Raw genomic sequence first — 24,093 nt, 5'->3', positions numbered from 1 at the left:
CTGGTAGAAGCAAGGTCTTCAATACTGAATCATTAGGGCTTACAACTACCTTGAATAGTCTTTTTTACCCACCTTTTAAGTATGAATAGATTTCCCTTTGGGGTTTTCTTTTGCTCCCCCCCCCCCTCCGCTTTTTGTTTGTTATTTCTGTTTTGGCTACTCGTGTCTTCTTGGGCTCCTGTAGGATCATAGCTCTGTGTCTGGGCCCTTTCTTGACATGGTGGGCTACTATCGACATTCTCTCCAAGAGAAGATCTCTCCAGAGTCATCTTCTGAGCCAGCCAGTGTCTCCCCCTGCTGGCTGGCAGGAGCGTGTCCCTAGGGCCTGCCATCTCTCAGACCTGAAGAATCTTCCATCTGGGTGGATCGAGACCACTTCCTGTGCCCACCAGGCTTTCAATCAGTTGACGTGATGACTCCTTTTCTCTCTCTTGTTTATCTGGGCACAGGACGTCGTAATCGAATGGACCGATTCTCCAGACTTCTCCGTATGGGCCTTGCCACTTTGCCAGGAGCTTGCTCTCGGTGTTGTACGGAAGGAGGGGCGCCCTATTCACCTGCTGAAACTCTCCAGCACCTTTATTGAACGCTCCAGCCGGGGTCTACAGGCCCTGGGCCAGACTTCCGCCTGTAAATCACCCAACCAGGTCTAGCCCCTCCCACCTTTTGGAGCCTGTTGCGGCATGCCGCCCATCTTGTCCCATTATGCCTCACTCCTGACAGTCTTTGAGGCCAAGGAAGCCTTTGGGGTCCCCCCCACACTCCTTGTTTTTTTGGTGATGTTCTCTGTGGGAGAAAACTCCATACAGGCTTGAGGAATGTTCCTCCTTGTGTAAAGTAGGGAAGGCAAGATAACATTTTATGCTTTGCACTACATCACAAGCAACATCAGAAATGTTGATTTTAATCTCTGTCTTGAAAACAGTATAGTTCATACTTCTCTCAACAAGGATCACTTCAAATTTTTATCTGGAATGATAAGAATTCTACCTTCTAAACTTACAAAAGAGGAATAAACCAGAGATAGCCCTGACGATGTCGCATCATAATAATGTACATGTTCTATAAGGACGATGAATGCCAGAACTAAGAGGGGGAATTTTGATCCAGCTGACTAATACTAAGCTTTTTAGGCTAGAAGTGTCATCTTGGGCCGGCTGTTTCCTGTACATCTGACTAAGGGTATCTAGTTAATAACAGCCATTGCTCTGGAAGCTTGTCTCACGTTCATGTTGGCATCAAGCAAGTTATAGACTCTCTTAGAAGGTCAAGCTGAGACCAAAAAAACAAAAACTTAGATCGGCACAGTATAGTGTCTACTTGTGAGGTACTTTCTATTCCAAATTTATAAATGGTCAACTTTTTATTATCCAAAGATAAACTGTGCCCATTATGAGTTGTCTATAATATATATGTTTACATAGCATTTTACTAAAGGCTGTCTTCCTGCTTCCCCATTTCCTGCTGTGCCCAAATCATACGCTGCCTTTCCACTCTCCGTGGTACAGTCTTGGAGCACATTTATTCTTAACACTGTGTTTAGAATAAATGGAGGCAGTCCAAAAATTATCTGGGTAATTAAGTAGTTCTTGAGACCAATTTCTGCCTAGAGCTGTGCTTGGTTTTCTGTGGGGATTGTTCTCCAAGATTAAAAGCTCATGGACTAGATGGAATAATAAACCAGCTTAGATACAATAACTAGCAACACAAGATTGTGTGCAAGCATGCGTACACAACCAATAGCTAAGTATTATGGTGCATATAAGACTTCAGAGAAATCAGTTAGAAAAGGATTCATAGAAGTGATAAAGCGTATAGAGGGTCTTGAGAGGTAAATAGGATTTGATTAAGCAAAGGAAGAAGAAGAGAGTGTGATAAAGAAGAAACAGGCATGAGAAATACTAGGGCTATTTTGGATAATACATGGTTTCAGATGATCTGGGCCACCATGTTCCAAAGTCAAGAGCTATTTGTTCTTACAAGACTTTACAGTTAAATTTTGATGCTGCAATAGTTTAACTGAATTTTTTTTGATTAGCTCTCACTGCTTTCTCTCAAATTGTCATTTTCTTGGAACTTTGTAGAAGTTCAAAGCCTTCCTGATTCAGCTGTGGGATCAGGCTCAGAGCCACAGTGTAGGTGAGAATGGCTTGGGAGGAACCGTCTTGACTTTGAGGTGGGACTGCTAACCAAAGACAAGCCTAAAGGTCCAGCTACCACTGGTTGGGTTTCATAGTTAACGAAACATTGTATATTTCAGGAAGGCTAACAAGGGCACCTTAGTGTCTATGTAGACTTTCAGTCTGTTAAGGGGTTACCAAATCTTAATTGGTATTGAGAGTCTTTACTATGCCCTTTAAGGAGTAATAGCTCAAGTTTTTGTTACTACAAATTCTAAACTAATAATCTCTGTCCTTCCAAGCAATTTGGACTTGAAAGTCTGAAGGCTCTGAATGAATGTAGGATCTATAATGAGAAGATAAACACTATTTATTCTGATTCTGGGGACTAAGGGGCAAGGCATCTGAGGGAGTTGCAGTTAAAGGGCACACAGAACATTGTTTTCTGTCCCCATAGAAGGCAAACTTGAAAGAAACAGCAGAAACTCAACTAAATATTTAGTTTAAATTCAAGGAATAATTTACTAATAACAGGTTACTAAAAATATAAAGAGGAAAAAATTATAATGTCACTTGCTGGTCATCATATATAGAATAGATGCCCTCTCTAGAGACTGCGTAGATGTGGTCTGAGTGATTTATAGGATTCATGGAATTCTTTGATTCTAGGGTGGTCATGTGGGTACCTGGATTGGGAGGTGGGGGGATTGGGACACGGCTCTTAAAATGGACATCTCTGGGCTCTCTCTTTTTAATCATTCCTGACCCAAGAGAATTCTCTGTATCTATATCATGGTTCTGTTAATGTCTTTAGAGATGTCTGTACTCAGAAGTGAAGTAGAGAGGATAGTGGCCTCATAGCTTAATTTGAAGGGGCAATAGCTTTCGTGGAAATAACGGTAAAACCCTGTTCTGCAACCAGTACTAGAGAGCATTAGATTATGGATTGTGTGCACAGGATGGTTCATTCTTAATGTCTTGGAAGCATAGATTTCAGTGCCTGGCTTCTCGGTGATAGGAAAGGAGGTAAGGATCAGTCAGTACATGTGGTTTTTTTTTTTTTTTTTTTTTTTGCGGTATGTGGGCCTCTCACTGTTGTGGCCTCTCCCGCTGCGGAGCACAGGCCCCGGACGCGCAGGCCCAGCGGCCATGGCTCACGGGCCCAGCCGCTCCGCGGCATGTGGGATCCTCCCAGACCGGGTCACGAACCCGTGTCCCCTGCATCGGCAGGCGGACTCTCAACCACTGCGCCACCAGGGAAGCCCAGTACATGTGGTTTTGAAGGGAGGACCTCCTGTCAACATCCTGAGACAGTGGCAGTGGAGGGCTGCCTGGAAACAAGAAGTGCGGGAACAGCCACCGGGAGCAGATTCTGCTGGGAGTAGTTGTCCGAGAGCAATCAAGACCAGTGAGGCAGGGGTAGCCATGGCAGGGTGGATTGTAGTCATGCTTCTTTTAATGACTACTTGAGTTATTTTTCATTGACCAGGGTTTAAGTGCTGACTCTTATTTTTATGTTGCCTGTTTTTAGCACTGACACACAATTCCATGCTTGTAAATAACACTAGAAATTGTCATTACAAACAGGGAACGCTTGTGGACCTGCTGTTGAAATAAATAAAATAATCCAGAATTAGATCAAGTGAAGTTTTAGGTGGCTTTTTTATTAAACGGGATGATTTTATTAGTTTGTGTTGCTTCGTATTTGATGATTTCTTATCCTCAAACTTAACTTAAAAGTCCTCTCTACCGTTTAAATTTTTTTAATATGTTGCTAGAATGTTCTTATTTTTTAAATCTTTGCATGTAGAAATGATCCTGTATATATTTATCATTTTAATATTTGCCTTCCAGGTGCCAGGATTGCTGAATATTCCCAACTGTATGACCAGATCGTATTCAGAGAAACCCCCTTTAAGACTCAGAAGGATGGCTGGGCCAGCCCTCAAGACTCCTCCAACCTCAGCTCTGCGTCACCTTCCCACACCCAACGCGGTAGCGAGGATTGGCTTTTGCATTCAACCTATAGTAATGGAGAGTTAGCAGATTTCTGTCCCCGGCCAGAGCAAGACTTGAAGTCAAAATATCCCACTTTAGAGATCAATACGAAAAGTACCCCAAGACAACTGTCCGCAGCTTGCTCCGTGCCTTCTCTCCAAATCTCCGAGCCTCTGCTGGGCTCCGTGCAGAGACACAGTGTGGTGGTCAGCCAGCCCAACAAAGAGAACTCCTGTCAGGGCCATCTTTACAACTCTCTGGGACGGAAAGGAATCAGTGCTAAATCTCAGCCTTATAACAGGTCCCAGTCATCTTCCTCCATCCTGATAAACAAGTCCTCAGACTCCATCAACTACCCTAGTGAAATGGGAAAGAAACAGCTGCTGTCTTTACACAGAAGTTCAAGGTGGGAGAGTCACCAGGATTTGGTGCCAGGTATCGCTGACTCAGGTCAACAGGGCACTGAAAAACACTCAGATCTCACACTCCAGGACTCACAGAAAGTTCTGGTAGTAAATAGAAATTTACCTTTAAGTGCCCAAATAGCTACCCAGAACTATTTTTCCAATTTCAAAGAGACTGAAGGAGATGAAGATGACTATGTGGAGATCAAGTCAGAAGAAGATGAGCCAATAAGCAGCAAACTTGGACCATATCTGACATCATACAATGATTCTGACAAACTGAATGACTATCTCTGGAAGGGGCCACCTCCCAATCAGCAAAATATTGTCCAGTCTCTAAGGGAAAAATTCCAGTGTCTTAGTTCAAGCAGCTTTGCCTAAGTTTCTTAAGAGTAGCTGCCTGAATTAACTTCTTACTGTGCTCATGAATTAGAGATACTGAGAGATGTTTTGTATGTACCAGATTAGAACAGTTTTGTAGTAACCAGAGATGTAAAGTATACTTTCTTTAACAGCACAACTTTTTGAAACAGCTGGCGATCCAGCCAGGATTGTACTGTAGCAAATGTTAGCATCTAACACTGTGTTTTCTGATGTTGATGGGCTTCGTGTTTCATGTAAGTCAATCTTACTTGAAAATTTTAGGCTTTTTTTTTTTTTTTAAACATGATGGCCATGGTATTTTTTCCCATATCCTGACAGTTAGTGCCCAGACTTTAAGAAATGCAATAATCATTTCCTATTATCCAGAAGCCACAGGTATACTAGGACTCAAAGGCAGCAAGGAGGACTTTTCACGTTTTTTAAAAAGAAAGGATACTAAAGCTGTTTAAAGGATTATGCTTACCTCTGACATTTTTGTTAAATTTGTGCCAAGACCCTAGAGTAACTTAAACGAGGGATCTCTAATTGGAGTATTGTCTAGGTGCCCATTTTAGGGTTTCTATGCTGGCATTCCTGCATCTAGTTCATTATAAGGCAGAAAATATGTAACTATTGGAAATTAGAATGTATCATGACCAATTTTCTGTAAGTAAAAATCCTTCCCTGTCTTCCTGAACGAGGCCTGCAGAATGTGCTGCTCATCACTTATTTTACATTTCATGGGGTTAAATGAATGATTCCCTTAATGGTTTAAAACCAAGTGCAAGAAAATGCAAATTGACTTATTAGAAAAGATGGGTTGACATCTGGGTACAACTTGATTATCTCATTATATGACAGTTGGGAATGGGGAGAAGATAAAACCCTTCACTACTTTTTGTGCCTGTTTCTAATCAACACGAAGTAAACCATAAACTAAAATAAAGCAAAGCGCTTTAAAGCTACTCTTCCCAGAGCAGTTTTTCAGATGTCCTTTCATGAATTTTATACTCAGCCAGATGACCTGGTCCCAGCCTTGAGAATTTTATTGACTGTAGTGAAATTTATTTTCTAATCCAGACATAAAAAGGGGGTCTTTTCTCATTGTTTGGGGGCATATAGAAGAGCAGAATCTTTGGTTACTAAATTCTGACTAATCACATCTTTTAAGTTGTAATTATGGTCTTTAAATAGTGGGTCATTGTGATATTATGTACTAATACAACTCTTTATGGAAGGAAACAAAAAGAAAAGCAAGACCTTGTGAGTAAAACACAAAATTAAAGAAGCTAAAGAGAAAAATGAAGGCAGATTTATTGCCACTTTATAAAAATATTTTACTGAAGACTCCAATCAATGTAACAAGGATGTTTTCTCAAACAGTGGCCTTCGCATTCTCACTTTAAGCCATTTTACATTCTGTGGCCTCTTCCCCACCCTCTCAGTTTTCATCTTAAAAGATATGATAATCTGTGTAGGGAAAGGGGATCTGGGCTTTTCATTTAAAGATAAGCAAAGATATTGATTTGAATCAGTGACATCTACCATAATTCTTTTTCTCTCTTTAAGTGCTATGCCTCTTTTTCTTAAAAACATAAAATGTGACCATCCTTATTTTATACACAGGTACCTAAGGCATTCGTTTTCCTTTTTAAGTAACAAAAAATAACCTAATTTTCTTCTTTCTCCATACTGTACTTTCTTCTTGTAGCTTAGAAAACAAAGTCCATATTGACGAACATTGTTCTAGAACCATTCCTTCTTTCATTGCCCTCCTTTAAACATGGTATGAGTTTTCAAGAATAAGCAGTATCAGAAAAGAGAAGCACCGTAACTGAGTATAGATTCTCAGACTTGCTAGAGGTATTTGTAAGGGCGTTTACAAAACAAAGTTACCTGACTTTTCTTGTCCCGGGAATGCAGTTTCCCACTTCTCTGCTTTTTGGTTTGTAAGACCCAAATTCTGTATTATCCATGTTGCTGTGGTGTCTTCCTCTCAGAAATTATTAATTCTCCACACCAATGTCCTGTTGCACGACTTTGATGTCACTTATAGGAACACACCCTGCTGCACGGAGGCTGCTGTCATACTGTATAAAATGTCTGTATGGTTGTCTTTAGGTTCTAGGACAAATCTGCAGTTCTATACATCCGTTCTGTCAGCCAGGATACAGATTTTGAGATCTGTGTGTATATATATAATCAAGTTCGTATTTTCCCTCAAAGTTATTCAATGAGTGCTTTCGTTTAAAATAGTTTCTTCGGGAGGTGGGGTAGGGATGTATATAATTGGGGGAAAAGAGTTATATGTACTTAAATGGATGTCAAGTTCTTACTAGGTCTCTGTACTGAAGGTTCAATTTTTTTTTTTATAAGTTCACTTTTCACCTACTCTATTCTTTGTGCAAAAAAACCCCCCAGAAAAACAAACAAACAAAAAACCATGCATCTAGGAAAACATAGTTTAAATACTGTATATATGATAATGAAAGTTAGTAATGCTCATTATTTAATAAAGTTTGTAAAGTACAAAGTAAAATACAGTGTGAATTAATGTGTTAATTCTAGAAAGATCAAGATTTTGCTGAACTATACTCAGTTATAATACTTTGCCTTATGAGCTGTGCAGAAAATGGTTCAGGGTAGAATTCCCTGGTGGTCCAGTGGTTAGACCAGTGGACTCAGAGCTTCCACTGCAGGGTGCACAGGTTCAATCCCTGGTCAGAAAACTAAAATCCCACAAGCTGAGCAGCATGGCCAAAAAAAAAAAAAGAAAATGGTTCAGGGTAGTGATGATATACCATGTTTCAGTGGCCTTGTGACTGACCATTTTCTGTATCTTTTGATTACTTTTCAAATATTGAATTTAGCCTGGGATTATCATACCCTTCTCTGAAATTCCCCTTAGACCGAGTGCCTTTCCAGGTAACTGGTTTTGATGGTGTGAGGTCATAGAGCAGTCTGACTTGCAGCTGTGGGGTTAAAGTCAGGTGAGGTGGAGGGGAAGAGCCCAGAATGCTGAAGTTTTTTTGGTGCCAAAAGACAAACTTGCCCACTTTACTCTGGTGGTGCAAGCCACGGGCAAAGCTCACTTCGCGTATCTGTGAAAAAGAACAAAGCTTGATTTTCCGGACAATAGCTTATTCACGATGCATTGTACAATAGGAAAGGAAGGGAAGCAGTTCCACTTCATTAGTTCTAAAACCATGTCTATTCAGCTCAAACGTAAAAGAACAGGGCTTGGACAGTAAGTAAATCATCCGCTCTGCGGGGCAAACACAAGCCCCCAAATATTCTGTTGTTTGTATGGCTCTCCATATAAGCATCACAAGACCATGGGTAAGCAGATTCCTTCTTGTATAGACTAGTTAAATCAGAGGCTGTAAACTGGTGGCCCAGAGTCTGAATCTGGTTTATACAGTTTTAAAAAGGTTTAATATGAAAATCCAGATTTCCGCCTTAAAAAAAAATTATTAGATCTAGCCTGTTTGGGGCTGGCTTCTGATGAGGTGACTCTGAGATCTGAGGATGGAATTTAAAGGTGAAAATCATCCTGTAAGCCAATAGGGTAGCAGATCCCTGGAGAAAGAAACAGGCGAGGAAGCCATTTGGGGCCTAAGCCATTCTGGGAGCTCAGCCTGGCCAAAACGCTCTCCTTGAACAGGTCTCAGTACTTAATGATCTCAAGGGAAACAAAAGAACAAACTGTTATTAGGCAAGAGAAGTAAAAACAGCAAAGTCCTTATCAGTTGTAAGGACTCCCAGTTCTCTTTCAATGGTAAAGATTAGCCTGACGCCCCAACTACCTGAAGCCCCGAACATAAGACATGACGTTGTCGCGCTAGCTTCCTACCTGTTTGTCTTGCCAGTTTTCCCCATTTTCAGACTTGTGCACCTCCATCCTCCCAAATCTTAGCCAGCATAATATTTCTAGACACAAAACAATCCAATCTTCTACAAAGTCCTCCAAATCTGTCTCTGCCTTTACAGGAGCTGCTCCCTTTGCCTGCGTGACCCTCCCACTACGATCCAGGAGAAAACATGCCAGGTCCTCAACACTCAGCTCAAAAATCACTATTACGAACTGTGGAGGGTCTGGGATTTTACTCAGCTCGCACGCTAACGAGTTAGCCTGCCTCTGTATCAGAGGTCGTGATCACTCCCGGCAGGATAGGCAGCGCAAAAGCATTGGTTTCCCTCGCTTCTCCAGGCCCCCGGGGGCCTGCAGAGCATCCCAGGTATGTGCTACACGCACACAGTGGGTAGGTTTCACAGCTGAGGAATACTGGATTTAGGAATCTTTTATCTTAAAGAGCTACTGGCAAACCTGCCCAATCTTTGACCCTGGAGGGAGGCATTATCTTTACACTGTGGGCAGCAAACATATCTGCCCTCTGCCCTGGAGGGAAACACTCTCTATTTTCCAAGGTCGTTTGTTATGCAAATATCCTTTCAACACTAGCCCAGAACAAGACCGATTGATACAAGACAGGAAGAGATGCAAAATGCTGGAAACCCATTGAGAGTGTCTCAGAACAATCACATTGTTACCCCAAAATTGGGTTCCCCTCTTGGTGGGTGTCAAGCTAAAAGACACAACCATGCCAAAGGTCCGGAGAAGGATTTATTACTTGCAACAAGTAAGGAGAACACCAGGGATCTTAGGCAAAGCAGTGTCTCCCCTAACAGCAAAGTTGGGGAACTGTTTAAGCTAAGGGTACATGCATATTCATGAAGGGGCTTGAGCAAGAGAATTCAGCATAGAATTGGGGCAAAGGTCAACAGAGTCCAAGCTTTAGTTGACTGAAGTCAGAAAAGGTCAACATCATCATCCTTTAGGTTCCAATTGATCTGTTGGAAGCTTCTTGTGACTCTCCAGGTCTAGGAAGGTGTTTCTTAACACTTATAACTCTCTGAAACTTAAGCTTTATAGCTTTCCATCAACATGCCTGTGTTCTACTATACAGTTCTGCACAGTAAACTCTGACACCCTGACACCCGAGCTTGTGTCTGTCTTGTTCAAAGTTGATTCCTTCACCACATGCCTAGCATAGAGGCTAGTATAGAGCAAATGCACTCTCACTCTCTCTATATACCTATAAATATCATATTAACTTCAGATATATATATTCCTTATTCTGGAAACAAACTTTCTTTGACCTATGTCCAAATGTCATCTCAAAGTGCACTGAAATTATATCCACTAGGGAAAGAATGTGAGTTAATGCATTTTTAAGGGCTTCAACACAATAGAGCCCTTTCTCCCAGGGTAGTTGACTTTTCCTAAGTAAACCAATATATATTGGAGTTTGGGATAAACAGATTCAGACATATCTATCTCCACATGAGATCCTGACACTTCCCCATGAAACAAACCTGGGAATATGAAAGATCCTTAAGTTTTCTTCCATAAATCTTTCTCCCTTTCCTATCCTCTCCTACAAGTGTGTATTATGAGTGTGTAAGAACCCAAATAGCTCTCATCTGGAATGACTTCAGGGTGGGGCCCAAGAGGCAGTTGAAGGTGAGCAGAGGACAGAGGCCTCCATGGTCATCCACGTGAGGACCTGAACAGGTTGAGTAAAATACTTTAACTGGCTTGATCAGCACAGGCATTTGCTGTCCTAGACCTTAAAGTGATTTCTTAAAATTACATATAAGATCGCAGTTAATCATATCATAATGGGACAGACCATTGTTGACCATCAGCGTCAACACCTAAAATTTTTTAAGATTAGAAAGTATGTTAATTCAGTTAAAAAAAACCAGAAAACAAAAAATCCACATGGCTTCTAGGTGAACTTTATTATACTTTTTTTTTTTGGCCTGCTGCACAGCTTGCGGGGATCTTAGTTCCCCAACCAGGGATTGAACCCAGGCTCCGCCTCGGCAGTGAAAGCGCCAATTCCTAACCACTGGATGGCCAGGGAATTCCCTATTATACTTTAATGTGAGATCTAATTAAAAGAGAGTATCGCTTTAAAGGTGTGGATTGCCATAAGCTTTTGGTGACGACTGAAAACAGCCTCCAAAGTGCCTTCTTCAAAATGGCTTTGTAGCACATCTATACGGCCTGAGTCATTTCCATATTACGGATTCCAGTAACAAATTAGTTTTGGTGGCTCACCCTTCCCAATCAATTTAGCTTAGGTGTACAGTTTTAAACTTGATCTTTTCTATTCAAACCTTTCTTCCATACAGAATAGTTCATGAAGTGTTGGGAAGTCTTCTTTGGGGCCTGCTGTGCCATGCTGAGCCGTGCAATTCACAAAAATGCCACACTTTTCCATGCAATTCAGTATGATCGGAAGGGTTGCCTTTTTATATGAAGTTGTGGCTGTGTTCTTTATTCTCCACTTCCCTGTGCTATTTCTTCTCCACTTAACATTTTTAGCAGTTATACATTTTCTGAGAACTGCTTCTGCAAAAGGTTACAGGTAAATATTGCCACCACAGGTGTGGCCCCAACTGACCTTCCTATCCCTCCCCCAGCACATAGAAAGCCTTCAACACACAGCTACTGAACAAGCGAATGAAAGAATGTTATTTCTCACACCAAAACTGGAAACAATACAAACAACATCAGGAAAAGGTAAAATAAATTATGGTCTATTCACAATATAGATTAGGTTATAATATATAGCCACTATAAGTCATGATTTCAAGTACTATCCCTTCCCAATTTCATGAAAACAGATATAGCAAGTGAAGAAGAGACCTATATATATAATATGGTCACAATCTTGCAATACAAGTTAAAATAAAATTAAGAGATCAAAATTAACAGTTATGACTTGGCAATAGTATTGTGGGTGATTTTATTTTTTACTTTATGCTTTTCTCTATATACATTATAAATAAACAGTATATATATGTGAAAAACACACTCAGCTCCAGCATCAGATCCTCTGGTGTTTTCTCTGATGCTCCTCCGTAAACAGTTAAGCATTTCATTTCCATCACCTCAGAAAACAACCCTGTACCTATCAACTCTAACCTCCAATCCCTCTATTTCCCCTGCCCCCAGCCATAAGCAAACCCTAACCCAATTGCCCTTCCAGGAAGCAAACTGCCACCCGAGGGCAGGATGTTACTGGCATCCTAGGCGGAGCAAGAAGGAGCTGTCTCAGGGCAGGAAGGGAGCCCCATGCTCACGCCCCACCCTCCTCTGATTTTTAACCCTAGCCAAATTTCGAGTCTGTGTTTGCAAGTGCCAGAAAGTGCCCGTCCCTGACGTCCAGGCAACTCGAACAGCAGCCCCGCGCCCCACAGGCGCCCACCTTCCCAACGTCACGGCCACTGAGCGCAGTGCCCCCTAGGGGCTCCTCTCCGCTGAGGAAGAATAGCCAGGACCTTCCTGCCGCTGGCCCGTTACCGGCCGGGTCCGGTTCTCCCGCCTGGCGCCCGCCCCGCCACCCCCAGGAGGGACGTGAGCCGCTGCGTCTCTGAGCTCAGCCGCCGCATCTCCGCGTCGCGGGAGGACCCGCGGCCTCCCGCTTCCGCCGCCTCGCCGCGTCCCCGCTGCGCCGCCCGCGCCTCGCCATGAGCGCGCGCCTGCCGCTCGTCCTGCGCCAGCTCGGCCGCCTGCAGCCCCCCGGCCCGCCGCGCCGCCTCCGAGAGCTTTGTCTCGCCAGCAGCGGCGGGGGCGGCGGATGTGGCGGCGGGGAGGGCCTGCTCGGGCAGCGGCGGCTGCGGGACACCCAGGCCGGGAGCAGCCGGGGCCCGGGCAGCCGGGCGCCCCCAGCGCGGGACTCGATCGTCCGGTGAGTGTCCGGCGCTCGCCGCCGCCCAAGTCCCCGGCGGCCGTGGGAGACCCAGGAGGTGGGGCGGCCGGAGCTCTCGAGTCTCGGCCGGGCCCCGGGGCCTCCGTGGGGGCTTCGCTGAGCACGGGGTCGCGAGTGTTTGGTGCCAACTTTTAGGGGTGACGGCAGCTGGTGGGGGGCAGCGCGGGCACCGGGAGGGCGGGCTGGCCGCGCCGGAGGACGGAGACTCTTGGGGCCGGCCCAGGTCGGAGGGTCGGGGGTCGGGAGGGCGTGGGCATCCGCGGCGGGTGCTGCGCAGCTCAGAGCGCGCGCCTCGCTCCACGTGCACCTCCCGCCGCCTGCTCTGATGCCGGGCGCGGCCTGGGCAGGAAAGGGGCGGCGCGGCGAGGGCTGGAGCCCCGAGGGGGAGGGGCGCCCGCTCCCGCCACGCCAGCCCGGCCGCCCGCCTGCTGGTCGGATCCGGCATGGTGGCCGGGGCGCTGCGGGCCCGCGGGGCTGCGGCAGGGGCGCCCCGGGCCCAGCGATCGGCGCCCGTCTGCGCAGGGGCTCCGCCTTCGGGACGCTGGCTGCGGGCGGCGTACAGTGACTGCGGTGAGGTCTGCGCTTCCAAAACGCCGCAGCCTCCTGCGCGTGGGAGGGCTGCGGCCCGGCCCACCCAGTGACGCGCGGAGGGCTGCCGGAGAAGTCGGGGCCGTCTCGTTCCCAGCATCGCTGCACGTTGGGCACGGAATCCCTAGCTCAGCCTTATTTCCAAAGTTATCTCCCGAGCGAGAGGCGAACTCTGCCTGGGAGCCCCGGGCCGGCCTTCCGCTGTCCCCACCGGAGACGTTCGCCGGTCCCCCTCCACCCCCGTACCCACCCCCCTTGATCCTCACACACACCCTAGCCGCTTCTCCTAGCCCTTCGGTGGGAGCGAGGGGAAGTAGAGCCTTGTCTGAGTGAAGCGCTCCGGACATGCCTGGGGGTCGCGGGAAAGCCCTTTCTTCCCTTCCCTAACTAGAATTCCTAGTTCCAGGATGCCATGTTACGGAGCGAGCTCTTCACGTCCGTCCGCTGACATCCTCTTCTGTTTTCCTTCTAGCCTTCATTCTGAAAATGAATTTACCTTTTTACTCCCTCTGTTTCCAAGGCGCTTCATGATGTGGCCTGTGACTCCAAGGACTCTTCAGTTTACCTTGTCTTCTCTTCGGACGTCGCGGTTAGGTCTCTTCCGGTCATTAGATTTTAAGCAGTGTACAGCTGAGCTCATCTTAAGGGGCTGTTACCAAACCGAACTGGGGTATCCTCGCCAGATGTGCAGCACACCCAGTCTACTGACACCGGGTTGTGACGTAGGCAGGTACAGTGTTTGTTGCAGGGTGCCAAGCAGGGGAGTAAGGGACACCTCAGATCCACTCCACTCCAACTTGGTCTTTGAGATAGAGGTTTTGGGGTTTTTTTGTTTGTTTGCTGAGCCACGGGGCATGTGGGATCTTCCCCGACCAGGGATCGAACTGGTGCCCTCTGCGTTGGGAGCGGGGAGTCAACCGCTGGACCACCAGGGAGGTCCAACATTTCTTAATTGTGGTTTCGGCAGTCGGGATGTCTCTGGTTTATGCTTCTTTAGCTGGGTGGTCCTTGGCCAGATGTCTGTTAGCTCATTTTGCCCTGGAGAAACAGCTTGAGATTGTAGTTAGTGAAGATATCTATGATAGCAAGTTTAGTATATTAACGATGTTACCAACAACAGCCAATTTTAGTCATCTGACTCTGGTTGGTTATTGCTCATTTAGCACAGGATTAAGGGGACAAGAAAAGGAATAAAGTTTTGGATAGAGAGATTAATCAGAAACTGGATAAGAGGTTGTAGGGGGATTTGGTTTCAGGGTACGGGTCCAAAGACAGTATAGGATGCAGAAGTCGCCTTCCAACTAGAAGTTGAGGAGGCAACTTTCCTCACCCAGGGCAGAAAAACCTCTGATGAGAAACATCTATGCTACTTTCTAGACTTCTTGAGCCTGATAACTCCTTGCTTGCTTTGCTTGGCACTATAAGAATAATGGAAGAATAAGGAATAACCCCAAAAATGAAACGTCACACATGTGACAAGTTGTGGGGGAATTAGCCAACTTTATGAGCAGAACTGGTGACAGGTGTCAGCTTCTACGGTCGTGTGCCCTTCATTCTATTGAGGGGTAGGTGCTACAAGTGTTTCTGGGAAAATTGCTTTTGGAAGGAGTGTTTTTAGCGTTCAGGTGTAACTTTGAGGCACAGAACAACACTGTACAATTATAAGAACAAAGGTAGAGTCCTTGTAGTACACCTGCTCTACAGATGAGGAAACGGGTTCCTTAGTGGCTCAGTGAATTGCCCACGCTAGTCAACCAGAGGCCTGATTTCCCCTGAGTGCTTCAGGGCCACCCAGCCTCCTTGTTGAAGACACACATTCCCAGGCCCCACCCAGACTTAGGGAGTCCGACTTTCTGGGCTGAGTCACAAAGCCTTTCTCTTTACCAAGCTTTCCAGGTGACCCATATACACATTGCCAAGAACCACTTGGGACCCGCACTCCAGTGCCTTCCCACACTAGCCAGAAATGAGGACCCAGTATGGCCCAAATTAGCAGCCAAGAAAGGCAGAGAACCTGCATACAGCGTGTGGTCCTCAGCCGCATGTTGTTGGATGGAAGACTCTTGCTCGTTCATAAGGTGATTTGTGAACTTTCACATATAGTCTGGTTTATCAACACAACAATACAATTGTTTCACTGGGAATCAAGTTGCTTTATCCCAAGTGTTTAAAAACAAACCAAAACCTTCCTGGGTTGTAGACAGCTGCATGCCCATTAACTCTATGTCTTCTAGCCCAGCTGACTGTGGGAAGGCTCATCCTGCTTGAGTTTTGAAGCCTTTAAACGTTTTCTGAGCACCCTTCTCTCCTCATCCACCTACAAGAGCAGTGCCTGCCCCTTACATTCGTCAAATTCTTCTCTAAAACTGGGAGGAGTTTTGCCCCTGGCCATTCTGCCTTGTCCCTTTGCTCATGGCCATTTATTGCTGATGGGATCTGGCTGGAAGTTCCCCTTGCATTTTTTGAAAGCTGTTGTGCATGGAAGACCCTGATGGAGAGACGAGATGATACTTAGAGGTGGTCTTAAGCACTGAAGCTTGGGTACTGCCTTGGCTAAGCCTTTTGTCTATTATTGTGAGAGGAAAAAGAGCCAACTTTCTTTTTTTAATTTTTTATTTAATATTTTTAATTAAAAATTTTTATTGAAATATAGTTGATTTACAATGTTGTGTTCCAGGTATACAGCAAAGTGGTTCAGTTATACATAATTGTCTATATGTATATAGATAGATACATCTTTTTCAGATTCTTTTCCATTATAGACTGTTACAAGATACTGAACATAGTTCCCTGTGCTATATAGTAGGTCCTTGTTGTTCGTCTATTTTATATATAGTAATGTGTATCTGTTAATCCCAAACTCCTAATTTATCCCTCCCCCCCCTTCCCCTTTGGTAACCATAAGATTGTTTTCTATGTCTGTGGGTCTGTTTCTGTTTTGTAAATAAGTTCATTTGTAAGAGCCAACAATTTTTTTTTAATACATTTATTATTTATTTATTTTTGGCTGCGTTGGGTCTTAGTTGCACACAGGCTTTCTCTAGTTGCAGCAAGCAGGGGCTACTCTTAGTTGCGGTGTGCGGGCTTCTCATTGTGGTGGCTTCTCTTGTTGCAGAGCACAGGCTCTGGGCGCGTGGGCTCAGTAGTTGCGGCACACGGGCTCAGAAGCTGTGGCTCGCGGGCTCTAGAGCGCAGGCTCAGTAGTTGTGGCGCACAGGCTTAGTTGCTCCGCGGCATGTGGGATCTTCCCGGACCAGGGCTCGAACCCATGACCTGTGCATTGGCAGGCGGATTCTTAACCGCTGCGCCATGGGGGAAGCCCTACGCCAGGTATTTCATGATTGTTCTCCTCCCCCTCCCTCCACCCTTTCCACACTTAGAGGAGCCTGACCTTGTGCTGTCTAATTAGTTTCATTTAGAGTAGAAAACCTTCTAAGAAAATGTGTTGTATCCATCCTTTCTAGTCATTAACCTAGACCTGACTATGTTGTTTTTCTTTCTCAATGCAGAGACATCATTCAGAATTCGAAAGAAGTTCTGAGTTTATTGCAAGGAAAAAACCCTGCCTTTAAGCCGGTTCTTGCTATTATTCAGGTAAGCTAAGAATGTGGTTCTGTCTTGCTATTTTAGGATGTCTTTTAATTTAGAAGTCAACTGTACACAGGTGACCAGCTGCATTTCTTGTCACAGAAGTCCCACTCGGGCTTCGGGGATGGAGGAGAAAGCTCATGTGGAAATGTTGTCATTTCCCCCTTTATCTGGTCATTTTGCCGCTTCAGGATTACAGGTTAGGTACCACTCTGTCTGAGTCTGTCTCCTTTTGGTGCGGATAGCTTCCGGAGGTCAGGAGGTAGGTGCTCATGTAAGTTGCATTACACAGGATATAATGTGGTCCATTATAAATGCTGATCAGATGTGATTTGAGTGGGATGGGAAAAAACATTCCACTTTGTTTCTGTGGAAAACAGATGCTTGCTGAGACATGGTATTTGGTGATCTTACTACTCAGTCTTTTCAAGCCTGCCATGAGTCTGAAGGGCCAAAAGCCATGGCATGGCAGGACTTGGGAGTTCCATGTCTGTGTTCTAGCCACGGCCCCTTCATTGCCAGCTGCAGTTGGCACTGTTTGCCACCCTTATTGGCACACCCAGGTGACGCAGGTGCAGGGAAGTGGTGCGCTGGGCCAAGCCTGTAAGGTCACACAGCCCAGCAGTTGAGCTGCCTCTGTGGTTTTGGGTGCACGCTTAGTGCGTCAGAGTAGCAGCCTCTAGTTTCATCAGCGCTGTAATTTCAAGACTGGAGAGCTATGCTCAAGTCACTCTGCGGCCTGCGTTCTTTGGGGTCTGTTTCCTCACCCCCTACAAAGATAAGCAAGTGAGAAGAGTGGAAAGAAAAGCGAAACAAGAGCCTGGCCTCCTGGAATTCTGCTCATTGGTAGCTTTTCACCCAAGGGCAAGTCCTAAACACCCGTCTTAGGTGTCCTCACTTAGAAAGGAATGCTGCCTATGCGGCTATATACGCCCTATGAGGAGTATTATTTTCAAAAGTGATATATCTTAAAGCCTGAGAAACTGACATGTTGATAAATACCAACCCTTAGTCCCCTTTTATGAGCAATAAGATTCTTTTTCTGCATTTCCCTATCATCTTTGTAGTCAGATAATGTATAATCACAGAATTAGCCTTTGTATTGTTTTGTACCTTTTCAAGGTATTTTTATGTTGTTATGTTCCCCTTCTTGCTCTCCTTTCCCAAGGCAGGTGATGATAACTTGATGCAGGAAGTAAACCAGAATTTGGCTGAGGAGGTAAGGATTGTTGATTTTTTGAATGATTTTAAAACTTCATTTTAATTTTCGGGTGATAGATTCATTTTCTCTCCGTGACAGAATCGCCCTATGCTCTCTTTGCAGGCTGGTCTGAACATCACTCACATCTGTCTTCCTGCAGATAGCAGTGAAGATGAGGTAATACAGCAGCACACTTAACCCTTATTTTGTGTTCCTCTTCAGTCCTAACAGACCTCTTAACATCTCTTAGTTGTGGTCAGAACTGAACAAGCCTTTTCTTAGGGCTGAACTTTTAGAGGGAATAGTTCATTTTTCCCGCTAGTGTAGATGCCCCTTGATCTATCTGTCTCTTACCATGTTTCTTTTTTTTTAATTGAAGTATAGTTGATTTATAATGTTGTATTAGTTTCTGGTGTATAACAAAGTGACTCAGTTATACATATACATTTATATATTCTTTTCCATTATGGTTTATTACCATACCGAATATAGTTCCCTGTGCTATACAGTATGACCTTGTTGTTATCTCCTTACCATGTGTTTCTGTTGACGATGTGACCTATGATGTGGTGACTTTGGTTGTGTTTCTTCAGCTGTAGCAACAGCATCGTCTAGTGGAAATTATCAGTGTCTGGAGGACTAGTTCTGGTTTGCAGTGTCCTCACAGGTTGTTTGACCTTGCTTGGACCATTCTTTGGTTTCTCTGGGTCTCAGTTGCCCTGTCGATAAAATAAAGGAGAAGATATTTTTCAGGCTAACCTTGTGTGAATCCTTCAGTGGTGTTTTGGGGCAGCTGATGAAAATCCACCATAGGGGGGCTTCCCTGGTGGCGCAGTGGTTGAGAGTCCGCCTGCCAATGCAGGGGACACGGGTTCGTGCCCCGGTCCGGGAAGATCCCCCATGCCGCGGAGCGGCTGGGCCCGTGAGCCATGGCCACTGAGCCTGCACGTCCAGAGCCTGTGCTCTGCAACGGGAGAGGCCACAACAGTGAGAGGCCCACATACCACAAAAAAAAAGAGAAAAACCACCACAGGGTTCTTTTGTTGCTACTGTATGTGCTTTAGTTGTTTCCACCAGCAGGGAAGACCAGTCCTCGTAAGTGTCATCTCAAGCATGGGAGAAGCAGTCACCCCTATAAGTAGGGCCTAGGAAACTGGACCATGGGCCATCCTGGTGTCTGCTCCTTCTATGGCTAGGTTTTCTTCAGACTGGCTGTGGCAGTGATGAAAACCTTAAGTAATCTGGAATAACACAGAAGTTTTTTGTATGTGAATAAAGTTTAGCAGTAGGCAGTCCCCGGCTGCTGTGGTGGCGTCACTGAGTCGTTAGGAACTCAAGGGCTCCCTGGATCTTGCTGCGCTGTGGTCTTTGTTGTGCTGCCTCATCCAGGATGGCAGATTCAGCGCTACAGGTCACATCCACATTCCAGCCAGTGTCAAAGAGAAAATAAATCCAGTCTCAGTGAGGAGAGACATAATCTGAAAGGATTATTGCAAGGTGGGGAAAGGGACTGCACACTCTGCCCGTAAACTCGACACACCTTTGAGAGGTAAGCAAAAGGCTTCTCTTCTATAGGGAGGAAAGAACCCAGTGTGAGAACAGTGGGATGAAAGGGTGGCTTGATGGGATAGCAGATTAGAGAATGTTTTACCCCGAGGCCAGCCTGTTCTCCCGGGGAGGTTGGGTGGTGGTAGAGCTGTTAGCCAATCAGACCGAGGGTAGGTCAAAGGTTAGGAACCTGGGGGAAGGGAGGAAGCTTACCCAAAGTTTGGTTAACAGACATTTTGTGCCGATGGATCAGTGGAGACCAGCAGTTCAAGTAAATCATTTATGAACAAAGAATAGAACTTTGTGGGGTCTGGAGACTACGGAGCATTGGATGGTCGTGTCAGAATCATATGGGGAAGGTGGTTCTTTGCAGTCCGCAAAGGATGGGGGCATTTCTTAACCATCCCTGTTTTCCAGGACCACAGGGCTTAGTTCAACAAGCTCTTATCACCAGCAAGAAAAAGGAAGGACAAAGACCAAAGTCAGGATCCCAGTCTTTCTCCTGAAAGCCACAGTTCTGCTTCCATTCCACTGGCCTGAACCTAATTGCTTGGCCTTTTTGCAAGGGAGGCGAGAAATGCGGTCTTTATACCAAGTGGCCCGAGATCATTTCTAGCACAGCTAAAAATTAAGAGTTCATTACTAAGAAAGAACAGAAATTGGATATTGGGCAAACAGTTTCTACCACACTTGCCATTGTCAGATATTACCAATACTGACACCTGTCCTACCAGTACTAACAGAATGCAGAGAAAGTTGTTTTCCCTTTGCAAAGGACACTCATTTTCTGCAGTAGAATTGGCATGTTCTTAGATTGTTTTGCCGCTGGTATTGATAGCCCTTGACTTTTTTTTCCCCCCTTGGCTTATTTAATTTTTTTCATTCAAATTTTTTTTTTCCAGTTTGTCACAGTATTTTTTTAAAATTCTCATTGGAGTATAGTTGCTTTACAATACTGTGTTAGTTTATACTGTACAGCAAAGTGAATCAGCTGTATGTATACGTATATCCCCTCTTTTTTTGGATTTCCTTCTCCTTTAGGTTCCCCTTGGCTTATTTTTTTGACAAGGAGTCACTTATTCACTCTTTTTCTTTGAAATTCTGATAAATGGGAATGTATATGATGGTGTTATTGTGTTGGAAAAGAGTAAGGATCTTAATTTATTAAGATTTTGTTGTCGTTGTTACCTCTAACTACGTTGGAGGTAACAGTAGTACCCTCACTTCATTCTGGCTGGGCTCTGTGTATAGATGCCACCCCGTCTGACCACCCCCTACCCGCCATCACTCCATATCAATTTCAGAGATTATACTATTATTATTGTTACTTTTTTGTAATTTTATTTATTTATTTATTTGGCTGCATTGGGTCTTTGTTGCTGTGCACGGGCTTTCTCTCTAGTTGCAGCGAGCGGGGGCTACACTTTGTTGCAGTGCACGGGCTTCTCATTGCTATGGCTTCTCTTGCTGTGGAGCACGGGCCCTAGGCAAGTGGGCTTCAGTAGTTGCAGCACACAGGCTCAGTAGTTGCAGCACACAGGCTCAGTAGTTGTGTCTCACAGGCTCTAGAGCGCAGGCTCAGTAGTTGTGGTGCACGGGCTTAGTTACTCAGAGGCATGTGGGATCTTCCTGGACCAGGGATTGAACCCGTGTCTCCTGCATTGGCAGGCAGATTCTTAACCACTGTGCCACCAGGGAAGTCCCTGTTGTTGTTGTTGTTATTGGTCTTGTCTTCTCTACTAGAATATAAGCTCCATGAGGGCAGATATTTTTTACAACTGTATTTCCTTTACTCAGAACTGGTACAAGGTAGATATTCAAAACATTCAACATTTGTTGAATGAATGACAGAATGATGAATATTAAACAAAATTTTCTGTCTGAGTTTTCTGAATATATCAAATAGCTTTTTCTTCTCTTACCAGGTAGAAATACCATCATGATTTTTGCTAGATAGTCAAACAGAAATGGTAAACTAACACTTCTCATAGTGAGATCCATATCTACGAGCTAGAATCTCTCTTAGTTATCAACAAGTAACATTGCTAAGTGAAATCCTGGCGTAAAATAGAGGTAAACAGAGAGGCCAGAGCATTGCTTATTTAAAGACATACGTGGCCATTCAATATCGATTATATTAGCTTCCCAAACTGCTTTGGTCTTTTTCATAAACAGCAAATTATTTTAGTGTTTCCTGTAAAATGGAGCTATCTATGCTTAGAGGTTTTCCGTCATAAGCCTTTGGAAATGCTTTCTACATGCCATTCTGGTCCAGAGAACAGGAGGGCCTGAGTGTCATGATTAGTAAGCTTTGGTTAAGCACAGTGTGCTTGAAACACAGGCTTCTCTGGGCCAGGTTGGAATGCTCGAGGTTCCTGAGTCCTGGCCTCCCTGAAAGTTGGCATTGCATTGGGCTCAGATCTGATTGTGGACAGGGAATTGTCTTTTGCTGATCTCAGCTTTATTAACTGTTGAACTTTGGTTTTGTTTTGTTCTGTTCTGGCAGAGAATAGAGCGATAAGAAGGACTTGAAGTCACTAAAAAATTCAGCCAAGCTTTTATAAACGTGGTTAGAGGGAACGTAGACTTCTTCATTCTGCTTTACAACAGGTCTTCAACAAGGAGAAAAAAGAAACTAAAACAGATGCATTTTCATGAATCTATTTTTGGCATAAAGTGTCTGTTCTTGGGTCTTACTTTTGCAAAACTGACTTTAGTTTTCACTTTAGATCATAGATGAGATCCTGAAGATTAATGAAGACACCAGAATACATGGCCTTGCCCTTCAGATCTCCGAGACCTCATTTAGCAACAAAATCCTCAATGCCTTGAAACCAGAAAAAGATGTGGATGGGTGAGAACATAGAAAAGAAAACAATCGACTCATTGCTAAACTAGTTTTTCTACTGTGAATTCCTTAAAATTCTTCTCTTTCAGCTATGTCAGTAATTGAGCCATGAATGAAATCATTCTAAATATTTCAGGAGTTGGAGGGCTTGTAAAATTATGCTTAAGGAAGTACGTATTTGAGAAAATACACTTGCCCTTTGGTAGTGCTTGGGTGCCATTTTGGCCAAAGCATACTCATTGGAGAAGCTCCTGTCTGACCTACAGAGTCCTTAGCCAGCTCTCCTCTTCTAATAGCTTTTCCTTTTCCTTAATAATTCTACCAAACGAGAGAAAAAACCCAGGGACCTGCTTCACCACAGTAGCACATTCTGCCGTAGTCCCAGGCCAGCGGAGGAAAACAAAGCAAGCACTTACATTCATAACGTGAGGTTTTATTTGAAATTTGAGGGAAAAACTGTGACTATCAGGTGCTCTGATATTGGTCTTAGACTCATGTCATGACATAAGCTTCATGGGACAGGGAATACTGACCATCCATATGGGAGTTCATGATGTTTCCTGGAAGTTAAAAACCTCATCTTCCTACATGGAAATAAGAAATGTTTGTATCGTGGCCAGAAAGAACGTGATCTATTTAGTTTAGCATTCCAGGGTCGTAAGCAAATTTATAACGTTAGTCTTGTAGGGACTGGATTGCGTGACCAGCACCTCACTGGCACACCCATGTTCCCCCATTATCCTAGCCTTCTCTTGTGACTTAGGGCAGACTCAAAGATGGGTAGAAAATTGTCATGAAAATCTCCGATCCTATAGCAGACAAACCATAAAGGGGGAAGAGGCTCTAATCAATTAGAAAGCATCCAGAATCCTAGGGTATCAAGACGTAGTTTCCAGTCTTTCATAAAAAGAGAGAATTATGAAAAGTTTTCCAAGTATCTCTATTTTGTTACTAACCTGTATTGAGACCATCAATTTAAGCTAAATAGTTAGGGACTATTTTGTCCTTGGTTTGACCGAGGAAGAACACAGAAGGCATTGAAAGGACATGGTCCCTCATTTTTTTCCTTGATTTCTTTAAGGAGATAAGTACTGATGTCGAGTGGGGATCAGACCTTGAATCCAAGTCTTGCTAGGTCACCCCTGATTTCTAGGATTGGTTCTGGACTTTGATATTGATGGAGATGTAAATTTCCTCAGGATAAAGTGGCTGCAGGACCACAGCATTGCACACATCCAGGGCCACCATTCCATGTCGTCCATTGAACAGAGCTCCCTAGCATTGTGCAGTGAAGCCCCACGTGACCTCCAGCTGCGGTCCTGCTGTCCAGGCAGAACCAGAACGCCCGACGTCGTCCTGACCCCTGGGGACCACGTTGGAGTTGCCTGAGGGACTGCTCTAGAAGCTAATGACCTCTACTCCTGCTCACTCTTTCATTTCTATTTAATAATTTAATATATCCTACCTATCTGTCGATGAAAATTCAATTAACGATTAAGTTAAGAAGGAAGAAAGGGAATTTTATTCAAGCCAAACCAGGGATCATAACCCAGGAAGCAGATTCTCAGGAAGCTCTGAGAACTGTTCCGCCTGTTAGAAGTCGAAGGCACAGTCATATACATCTTTGAGAGAAAGGATCGAACATCAAAAT

The 24,093-nt window shown here is 44.5% G+C and overlaps 2 protein-coding genes across 18 annotated transcripts in view; both read left to right on the top strand.

The window, feature by feature from the left end:
* Positions 1 to 5,477, top strand: part of PLEKHG1 (pleckstrin homology and RhoGEF domain containing G1) — a 221,316-nt gene extending 215,839 nt beyond the window's left edge. For all 13 annotated transcript variants that reach the window (XM_027083419.1, XM_027083432.1, XM_027083400.1 and 10 more), the window contains one exon: positions 3,975 to 5,477. In XM_027083419.1, the coding sequence (XP_026939220.1) occupies positions 3,975 to 4,903 (929 nt within the window). In that variant the 3' untranslated portion in view covers positions 4,904 to 5,477. The remainder of the gene's footprint in view (positions 1 to 3,974) is intronic.
* A 6,431-nt stretch (positions 5,478 to 11,908) lies between these two features.
* The window catches only part of MTHFD1L (methylenetetrahydrofolate dehydrogenase (NADP+ dependent) 1 like), a 194,147-nt gene continuing 181,962 nt past the window's right edge, over positions 11,909 to 24,093 (top strand). The window contains exons 1-6 of one of the 5 annotated variants that reach the window (XM_027083510.1): positions 13,866 to 13,987; positions 15,146 to 15,335; positions 16,767 to 16,851; positions 18,014 to 18,064; positions 18,170 to 18,223; positions 22,324 to 22,448. In XM_027083510.1, the coding sequence (XP_026939311.1) occupies positions 15,310 to 15,335; positions 16,767 to 16,851; positions 18,014 to 18,064; positions 18,170 to 18,223; positions 22,324 to 22,448 (341 nt within the window). In that variant the 5' untranslated portion in view covers positions 13,866 to 13,987; positions 15,146 to 15,309. Of the gene's footprint in view, positions 12,649 to 13,865; positions 13,988 to 15,145; positions 15,336 to 16,766; positions 16,852 to 18,013; positions 18,065 to 18,169; positions 18,224 to 22,323; positions 22,449 to 24,093 lie in introns of those variants that run through there. The other 4 variants (XM_027083519.1, XM_027083508.1, XM_027083501.1 and 1 more) reach the window with 4 other exon arrangements.

This window comes from Aethalodelphis obliquidens, unplaced genomic scaffold, assembly GCF_003676395.1.
Source record: "Aethalodelphis obliquidens isolate GAN/ISIS:26980383/991018 unplaced genomic scaffold, ASM367639v1 scaffold3, whole genome shotgun sequence".
In the NCBI taxonomy this organism is placed as follows: Eukaryota; Metazoa; Chordata; class Mammalia; order Artiodactyla; family Delphinidae; genus Aethalodelphis; species Aethalodelphis obliquidens.
This window is presented reverse-complemented; position numbering and strand designations above follow the sequence as displayed.